General features: G+C 40.3%; 1 protein-coding gene across 1 annotated transcript; it reads left to right on the forward strand.

The window, feature by feature from the left end:
- Nucleotides 1–3,085: 3,085 nt before the first annotated feature.
- Nucleotides 3,086–5,349, forward strand: LOC116321545 (complement C1q-like protein 4). Its single transcript, XM_031741414.2, has 4 exons — nt 3,086–3,379; nt 3,871–3,933; nt 4,150–4,281; nt 4,385–5,349. Exons 1-4 carry the CDS (start codon nt 3,169–3,171, stop codon nt 4,660–4,662), a joined length of 684 nt encoding a protein of 227 aa, XP_031597274.2. The 5' UTR covers nt 3,086–3,168; the 3' UTR covers nt 4,663–5,349.
- Nucleotides 5,350–10,478: the final 5,129 nt, after the last annotated feature.

Below are 10,478 nucleotides of genomic sequence, written 5' to 3' on the forward strand. Positions count from 1 at the left end.
TCTGCAGGAGCAAGCCCTACACACAGAGTATACTTCCTGTCACAATGCAGTCTGCATAGAAACATTTAAGATTATAGAAGCATTCAAAAGCCTTTAGAATTATAGATTCAACTCAACAGTTTAAAGTGGTTCTTACTGGACCTGTAATAAAGGCTAATATGATACCAAAATGTTTGAACATCTGAATGCAATATCCATAGTGTTATTAATGGAATGGTAATGATAATTATAATAATAGCAGCAAAATATCTTACTACTCCTGACATCACCTTTCTCACTCACTATGTGTTAATAGACCTCTCTGCACTGAATCATCCTTGTTATTAATCTCTGTCTCTCTTCCACAGCATGTCTTTATCCTGTTTTCCTTCTTTCACCCCAACCGGTCACAGCAGATGGCCCCGCCCCTCCCTGAGCCTGGTTCTGCCGGAGGTTTCTTCCTGTTAAAAGGGAGTTTTTCCTTCCCACTGTCGCCAAAGTGCTTGCTCATAGGGGGTCATATGATTGTTGTTGTTTTTTTCTCTCTGTCTGTATTATTATAGGGTCTACCTTACAATATAAAGCACCGTGAGGTGACTGTTTTTGTGATTTGGCGCTGTATAAAAAAAAATTGAATTGAATTGAACTGATTATTCTGTAAATAGTTTAAAATGGTTAAAAAAAACATGTTGGCAGCATTTTTAGGTAAATAGCTAATAGCTAAATAACTAAGTTATTTGCAAAACTTGTTCATAGTTTTTTTTTTTTTTAATTTACAATTTCTATCTGAATAGCAAGTTATAAAAATGATTTATTGAACATCTTTGTGGTTGTTACAGTAAAAAAATACAACTTTTTTCTACTTGGATTTTATGTTTTTTGTCTGATTTTAGATCAATTGTGAAATAACTAGTAATTATAACTAAGTACTTTTTCTTAGTACTTACTAAGTAAGTAACTTGCCCAACACTGCTGATTATTACCTCTGGTTTGTGCTGGACTTTGCAGAGCTGACGAGCCCCTTAACTGACCTAACCTGAAAGATCTGGTCCAGTGCCAGACGGTGTTTGTGCAGGTAAAGAAGGCTTTCTGTGGGGAAACGCTCTACACACCTAACTGTTTACTCCTTTTCATTCAGCAGACAAATGCCTCAAACAGAGGGCTGGGGGCCATTTTGTCCGAGCAGGTAAAGAGGTCGAATGCCCTGTCGTCTACATCAGACTGTTATGCTGTTCCTACTTTCTAAGCTGTATTTTGATCATTTCAACAAGCTTGAGAAAAACTGTTTTCTCTTTTTGTGAAGACACAGCTTGTTCGAGCCAACATTTGAAAAAAAGAGAGAAAATTAATTGATTTTAGTTTTTCTCAGAATGTTTTCTTGACTAGTGTTGAGTGATTTGTGTTTGTGACGGAAAGTAAACAGTGCCCATCACTCCTGCACACACAGACCTGTGTTTGTGTAACAGAGATGGGAATCATGTGGTTGCAGAACAATTTCACCTATTGAGAAATGACACAGTAAACATCTGACAGTCTGCAGAGCTGTGACAATATAACTAACAAAAAGCTTTGTGACTTTGACAGTCAGGGTTTTACATCTGAGTCTCCTTCATCATGATCATCATCACAGCCTTGAGTCTGCACACAGTGCTGATGAGCACATAAAGATTTATAGATCCTTCATGAATGAGATTAATGAAACCACAAAGGAATGAAAACATGTGGAGCAAAGAGCAGTGAGGGTCTGATCAGCTCTGTTTTATAACATCATGTACCTGCTCTACAGTCTGAACTGGGCAGTCAAAGACAAACAAGTTGATGGAAGAATGGCTGCAGTAGCAGCTACAAAGTGAGGGGGCGGTGTTGTATCCTCGTCACAGTTTTCATCCTGATATTTCCGTCTCACTGCCACTGCAGGGTCATCATTACAAAGAAATGTTAACATCAGGATTTTTAAAGGACCCGATGGTTCAGAGTCAAATGCTCCACTGAATTCTGATTCTTTTTGTTTTCATATTGCAGCAGTCTGGCTGTGGTTTGTGTCATGGGTGGGGTTGAAACCACGACGATTCATGGACGATTTCTCTGGACAGACGGAGGAATCACTTGAAAAGAACACAGGCAGTGATCTTTCAGGTGCTGGATAGCTGTGACATGCCTCTGTGGTTACTTCAGTTAAAAAAAACCTAATTAATGCAATAAATGCATTTTAAGGTCTGTATGTTGGTCTGAAATACCTGGAAACAGAAATAACTGGCAACAAATCCTGTGTGTGTTTGTGTCTCAGGAAGACATGCAGCCAATTAAACATCAGCTGATTTCAAGTAATCATGGAGAAGCTGAGGTCAGTGACTTAGAGTTCTACGTTTTGTTGAATTGTACTTTGGGCCTTTCAACACACTTGACAAACAAATGTTTGCTCTCTTTTGTTCTGTGAAGCCAAAGCTAAAACTATTAAAAAACATTCAATTTAATCTTTATTATGGCTGTTTTGAAATGGATATCTGTTCACTTTGTGGTTGTAATTGGCAGTTCTTTGTATGTAGCACATTTTATTACATGCATTTCAGTATGCTGTTAAACATACAGACATAGCGGATTATGGATGCTAACAAATCTAGCTATGCAGTGCTAGTGCTAGCTGATAAGTCCAAGCACTGCTGTGATGTCCAGATTGTTATTGGATGGTCTACCTTACAATATAAAGTGCTTTCAGGCAGCAGTTGTTGTGATTTTGCATTGTATAAATAAAATGAAATCAAATTGAGTTGAAATGTGGTCAATATGGTTTTATGGACTTGGAAAAAAACATGATAGCAAATCTTGAGAATGTCAAACCAAAGGTGAATACAACAGCTATGGTATGGTGGTTATATCCATTATTTATATTCAGAGTATACATATATAAATATATACATATACATACATATATATACATGAACTCTGTACACAGTTAACTGCAGAGAGTTCAAAGGAGAATATCTTTTCATTCCTGCTCTGTTTACATGACCCAGTTTGTTCAGTCCTGCAGTCAAAGTCTGATTATTGAGTCATTCACCAACAGCACCTGTAGGAGGTGTGGTCCTGTGGCTCTGCAGTGTGTGAGGTGGAGGATGAGGGGACATGTGGGGCAGTAACCTCCTCATTCACGCCTCTTTTCCCCTCGTTATAAAACTCTCAGATTAACAGATGACAGTTATACAGCAGGTTTCTGGTAACAGAATGAAGATCATCATGTTTTTCCCACTTTTGCTTCTGGTCTGCTCTGTTTCAGCAGATCAGACTGAGACTGCAGTCCAACAATCCTGTCCACAGGACATCCATGCTGTGCTGAGAGAGCTGACCGCCTCATTGGCTGTGCAGAATGAGCGGATCACTGTCCTACAGAGAGAGAATCAAGGTACAGTTTCATACATCAATTTTCAAAATATTAAATTCAATTTCAATTTAGTGACGATCATTTTCAAACCAATATACTGAATTTTAAATTAGGCTAATTCAAATTCAGTCTTAAAAAGCATTTAAAACTGAAATTTTAAAACTGTGTAAATACTGTATATTCTATTATCTCATTCTTATTGCCTGTTTATGCCCTGTCCTTATCTTCAACATCATGCTGCTCTGTTGTATCTTAATTGGGGATAAATAAAGTCTCTCTGATTCTGATTCTGATTTATTCAAGTTACAATTCAGATTCAATCTGAGCAATTCAAATTCGAATTTAACTTATTCAAATTCAGTTTCTGATGGCACAAAGTTCTGCCCATAGAGACTAGTGCTGAGTGTAGCATGAACAGAATAAGAGTCACAGTTACTTTCTTACTTACACATAAAACCATGTGAATCACTGTGTGCTGTCAGTGAGATTTCTTTCATTTTGCATTTTATCAGAACAAGCAGCAAAGCTGGAGAGTCAGAAGACTGAGACTGATCAGCTGAAGCAGCAGCTACAAGGTACTGTGTGGGAATCTGAAAATATAAATATCAAAAATAGATTCAATTAAATTTCAGTTTCCAATCACAGAGTTTGATTTCTTCTGTGACAATGAAATGCTTTCAGCTGTCAAACATTTCTTTCATTGGAGATTAAAGTTTTTGTCATGGTCACTTTATTGGGAAGAGTCTAACTCTAAAACAGAAAGTTTAAAATAACATTTCTCTCTCTCTCAGTCAAACAGGTGGCTTTTTCAGCCTCTCTGCTGGAGACAGGAAGTGGACATACTGGACCCTTTAACACTCAGATTACTCTGATCTTTAGACATGTTGTCACAAACATTGGAAATGCCTACAACCCACAAACAGGTAATAACACTGAATGTCACTTCTCAGCTATGTTGCTGTCAGGCTGATGTTCCAGATGTTCTAACAGCTGATTTTCCATTTAACAAAAACAAATGTCCCACAGGTATTTTCACTGCACCAGTGAGAGGAGTCTACCACTTTGTCTGGACCATACTTGGACTTGATGGTGGTGTTGCAGCTGCTGTGTTGTTCAGGAATGGAGAGCACATTTTTCTTGCATATGAACAACAAACATCAGGTGGTGTGAGCGGCTCTCATGGAGCATCTCTGCTTCTAGAGGTTGGAGATCAGGTGTCTGTACGTCTCTGGAAAGATGCAAAGATATATGACAATGTAAATCACCATAACACCTTCAGTGGTCATCTGATCTTCACCATGTGAGAGGTGTGACAGCTCCAACATTTCCTGTTTGGACTGTCCTGTGTGGGCGGAGCGTGCGATTTTTAGAAGTAAAACAGGAAGTAAATCACCTGCTGGTTTTGTGTTTATTCGTTTCTACTTCTCCTCTGATTCTACTGACTCAGATAATTTACTTCTTGTTATCTTTGATTCAAATAAATCCAGTTAAATGCTCAGTGATTCTCTTCTCTTTGTCCTTTCTTTGAGTCGGCTCTTCATAAAGTGCTGCTCCTCCATCAGGTCATGACTATTTTCTATAAGTTGATAAACTGCATTATTCTTTATTGGCTCCACTGTCCTGTGTTGGTCAGTCTGTTATTTTGGTGACTGCTGGCCCACATGTTTGCTTTTAACTGGAGTCTTTCCTGTTAAGTTGAGCAAAATCCAACAGTTCCTCTTTTTTCTCTTCTTTGATAATCATGCAGGTATTTTTCTTAAACACTTAACAGATGTTAAACTTAATCTGACTATCATGATAAAAATGTAAACAGCTGATTTAATTTGATATAAAAATGTGTGTCAGTGCTGTGGAGGAATTTCTAGAAGCTGAAATGTTTCCTTATTTTTCATCTGAATCCAAATCCAGATACAGATAACTGACTGTAAACTTACTCGGGTTCATTTCTTTCTATTCTTTAGTTTCAAAATTAAAGCATCTTTGAACCAACACTGTTGATTTCTTTATATGTGTTTCATACATGGAGCAGAGATCAAACCTACACATGCTGGGAGTTACTATCACAGGTAAAGTGACACCTGGTGTTTAGAACAAAGAGCTGCTTTTAAAACATAGTAATATACAGTAATGCTGACAGCTCTGTGAGACTGAACTCTGACATGATCAGGGCTCTGATGAGCACACCATCAGTTACATTATGATCTCAATAAACACCTAAAACAAGAGCATGAATAAAAACAAAATCTTTTGATTTACAATATCTGGAAAATATGTAATGAAGCTATGCCAAATTTATCTTCAAACTATGAAAACCATGAGGCCAAGGAAGTCAGAGTTAATAAGTTGCTTGAAAAAGAAAAACACATTTAACCGTTATGCCCTTCTAAGGCATTTTTGTACACTTTTTTTTTTCTATTTGGTGATCATTTTGGCTGTGTTATAGCTTGTGGCTTGGATTTTTGCAGGAAATCTTTTCAGTTAAATTTTCAAAATCTGGTTTCTTTTACTCTTACATATCATCCATTGTCTTTTAGTGCATTTTGCATCCTTTTGACACATTATTGGATAAAAATGTACACACATAAAATTCCCATATAACAGTTTTTCCTCATTGTTTTGACCCCAGACTTCTTTGTCAAGGTTTCAAGTGTGGGACTACATACACTATACAGAGGTGACACCAAGTGGAATACAGAATATATAAAACTCCAGATGAAGCAACGATAAAAAATTGGCAAAGCCCAGGAATCACAGAAGCTGTTTTTCCATCAGAGGGTACCAGCCACTTGAGGCTGGTTTGGACCTTACCAGTGTCTGGCTTTAGGTTTCCCTGCTCAATGATGAATCCTAGAAAAGAAACCCTGTTTACGTGGAATTCACACTTCTCGGCCTCGACAAATAACCAGTTTTACAATAACCTTTGCAAACCTTTGACTTGTTTAAGATGCCTCTCATGCTCAGCCACTGACCTTCAAAATATATAAGATGTTATCCAGGTAGATGAACACAAAGTGACTGATGAAGTCTTATATCTTGTAGGACGTCATCAACGAGAGCCTAGAAAAAAGCTGGAGCATTGGATAGACCTATTGGCATTTTTGTCACGAAGGAACAGGGAGGACTCAGGCGCAGACTGAAATCACAGAAAACTGAATTTTATTTACACACTCTCAGTGCACTATATACAGGTGAAGGGGAAAGGGGCCAAGGTTCCCAGGGGTACAGGGAAGTATCAGGAAAGCATCCTCTCTTGCTCAGCTCCACACGAACAGCACAATTCACTTGGAAAGGTCCTTTTCTCACACACGCCACTCTCACTGCTGCACTCACAAACAGGCTTCAGTGTCCAAACTTCCAAACCGAGCACGAAGAATCTGTACACAGAGATCAGGAATTAACACGGAGAATTTTCACAAAGAGAACTCAAAATTGGCTTAGATTAAAGTAGCACTGACGAGCGTTACTCAATAGTCCAGTGGCGAGGTGCTCTCAGTCACTGCCTTAAGTAGTGAGAGCAAACGAGGTGAGGAGCCACAGGTGATTGCTTGCAGGTGGTGAAGGCCAGGGGCGGGAGCCCACAATGAGCTCCGCCCAGGCAGCATGTAGAGAGTGAGAGGAGAGAGAGAGGAGAAAGAGCGAGACAAAAGCAAAAAACATGTAGCCACACAGGGCCAGCCGGGCAGGCACGGGGACCATGACAATTACAACGTACTCAAAATGCCACAAGTGAGTGGTGAACACTGTCTTCCACTCACCCCCCTCCCTGATTCTGATCAGATGGTAAGCATTCTGGAGGTCCAATTTACTGAAAATGGTAGCACCCTGGAGAAACTCAAAAGCAGCGGTCAATAGTGGCAAAGGCTACTTATTTTTAACAGTGATGTTGTTAAGGCTGTCATGGTCTGGGCAAATCTAAGTAACTTTCCACAGCATCAGCTCTCCTCCTCTGGGTGGAGCCCTTCTTGCCCCTCCCCGTTCCTCAGCTGCAGGCAATTATTCTGGCAGTATTTAGGAGCAGCGCACACAATGAGTCTTTGCCAATTTGGACATACTGGCTTGAATACTACATTATTCATGATAGGGAAACATAGTACCGGGAAATGTGATTACTGTGGGGTAGAGGAAACTATAGAACATGTCATATTGCCGTATCAGGTTGAGAGGAGACAATTGATTCAAAATCTCAGTAACCTAAAAATCAAACTGGATCTTGTTGATTTGTTGCGAAAGGAATCGGGAAGTAAAAGTTATCAGGTCTTATTTCAGTTTTTAAAAGAAGGGAAACTGTTTGAAAGGGTTTGAGGATTTTTTTTTTTTTTTTTTTTTTGAGCGTCGTTCCAGACCATACTCCATACCAGTTGGTGGCGGTAATGCACCTTTCAGTTGTTTGCCAACCGCCAATACAAATGTAAGAAAGAAGAAGAGTCTTTGCCAGGTGAGTTAAGTAGCGACAGCTGTTGAGGGAAGCTTCGTCACTGGGACAGGTATTTTTTCACCTGTTTACGTACATATTTTTAATTCTTTAACTCACCCATGTCAGGTTGTAGGTAGGTGAATCTGGAGCAGCAGCCGCTGAGGAGCTGTCACGGCGTGCGAAACATCAAAATTTCTATTGGGGTCTGCTTGATCTCTGGAGGCGGTGGATTGGCATAATCTGGATTGTGACCGGGTCAGAATGGCAAGTAGTAGTGGAGGGTTTTCTGATGATGAGGACATGGATGTTGATTGGCGTAAAGTTGGACATGGTAGAAAGGTAGGGGTTGGTAAGGACAAGTTGAAATCCACGCCAACTGGTAAGCGGGCACTTGAAGAGGAAGATGCTAGTCTTGCTCAAAGAAAGAAAGTATTGATGGAAGAATTTAAAGTGTTATTGAAATTCAAACCTGGGAATGAAATAGCGGGAGTGAGTCCAATTGCTCTGACGAATGGCTTGAAGAAAGCGATCGGTGATGTTGAGCTAGCTAAGGTGCTCAGAGATGGGTGTTTGTTTGTTAAATGTAAAAATGCAGAGCAACGGAATAAAGCACTTAAGTTGCAAACGCTTTGTAAAAAGGAGGTTGTGGACAGGAAGGTGGTTGGTGAGAGGAGAGGATGTAGAGGAGTGATTTCAGGTATTCCCGTTGGGGAAAATCTGGAGGAGTTGAGGAAGTTGATCAAAGGAGGAGAAATTGCTGGAATAAAAAGATTGCAAGCTGTTAGAAATGGGGAAAAAGTGGATAGTCCGTCAGTACTGCTTGAGTTCCACGGAAATCACTTGCCTGAGAGAGTTATGTTGGGGTACATGAGTTTTAGTGTCCATGTCTATGTGCCTCCTCCACTCAGGTGCTACAAATGTCAGAGGTTTGGTCACATAGCTAGTGTGTGTAAAGGACGAATGCGGTGTGGACGATGCAGAGGAGAACATGTGTATGGCAAATGTGCCAGTAGTCAGGTGAAGTGCTGCAACTGTGGGGGACCACATGCAGCAGCGTATGGTGGGTGCACAGTGAGGAAGCAGGCAGCAGAAGTTCAACAAATTCGTACAGAGGAGAGGATATCTTATGCAGAAGCTTTGAAGAGAGTTGCAGACAAGGGCAGAAGACCTGATGAGGGGCAAGGAATAGGTGGTGGGAGAGGGATGGGGGAGACAGGCAGGAATCTCCCTGACGTCCAAATGGATAAACTTGTCTTGTTCTTGGCGTATGTCATTAATTGTTCAGAACAAGCCAAAACAAAGACAGAAAAGATCAAGATAATAGTAAAAGCAGCAGCGAAGTTTTTCGATATGCGGGATTTGTCTTGGGAAAAAATACATTCAGACCTTAGTCATGGAGAAGGTGCATCAGACCCACAAGTTGTAACTTAATGCTTATTCTTCAATGGAACGCTAGGAGCATAATTGCGAATGGGCAGGAACTGAAGGGCTTTATTTGTGCATTAAATTCAAAGCCAGATATTATCTGTGTACGAGAAACTTGGCTTAAACCACAGCTGGATTTTGTTATTCAAGGATATACAAGCATTCGCAAGGACAGGGTGGATAAAAATGGAGGAGGGTGTGCGGTGTTTGTTAGGAGTGGGATTTCGTATAGTCAGCTAGACACTGCAGTAGAATTAGAGGTGATAGTTGTAGAAGTATGGTCTAGGGCAGGAAGTATCAAAGTAATTAATTTTTATAATCCATGCCAAAAGTTGGAGAGGAGAGATCTGGAACTACTTTTAAGGGATTGGAGAGGGAAAATAGTTTGGTGTGGGGATTTTAATGTACACAGCACTTTGTGGGGGCGCCGTAGTGACACTAATGGGAAAGTGGTTGAGGATGTGGTTGTGCAGAAGGATTTGGTGGTTTTAAATGATGGCTCTGGCACAAGGGTGGATTTGGTACGAGGTACTGAGTCATGTCCTGACATTACAATGGTTTCGCAATGTTTGGCAGGTAGGAGCACATGGAAAGTGGTTAAAGAAAGTACAATTGGTAGTGATCATTATCCAATACTTTTTGATCTTTGTGCAGATACTGATGCGACACGAGAAGATAGACCGAGGACATGGAGGTTTGAGGAAGCAAACTGGTGTTTGTTTAAAACATTAAGCGAAAGGAGATTGACAGATGTTGATTTTGGACAGCCTATTGATCAGTTAACTTCTACTATTAGTCAGATTGTGATTGAGGCAGCAACGGCATCCATCCCAAAGAAAGGTGGCAGTAGAAGGACAAAGGTAGTGCCGTGGTGGACCCGAGAGTGTACAACCGTGATTAAAGCCAGGAACAAAGCGTTTAAAACACTGAAAGGAGCACTGTGTGTTCAGAATCTGATATGCTACAAGAGGAAACAGGCGGAAGTACGAAGGGTAGTTAAGTCAGCAAAGAGGGACTATTGGAGGAAGTATTGTGATACTTTGGGGAGATCGACACCGTTGGAGAGAGTGTGGACAACTATTAGAAAAATGTCTGGGAAGAGGAAGGAGTATGGTTATCCAATGATGAAAGATGGTGACAGAATATTGGTAGATAATGGGAGTAAAGCTGAGTTATTGGCCAGAATGTTTTCAAAGGTTCACAGCACAGAAACTCTAAATACGGCAGAAATCAGGGGAAGGGAGGAAACACGAAGGAAACATCTGGAGGACTTACAAGATG

Source organism: Oreochromis aureus, linkage group 10 (genome assembly GCF_013358895.1).
Source record: "Oreochromis aureus strain Israel breed Guangdong linkage group 10, ZZ_aureus, whole genome shotgun sequence".
Taxonomy (NCBI): Eukaryota; Metazoa; Chordata; class Actinopteri; order Cichliformes; family Cichlidae; genus Oreochromis; species Oreochromis aureus.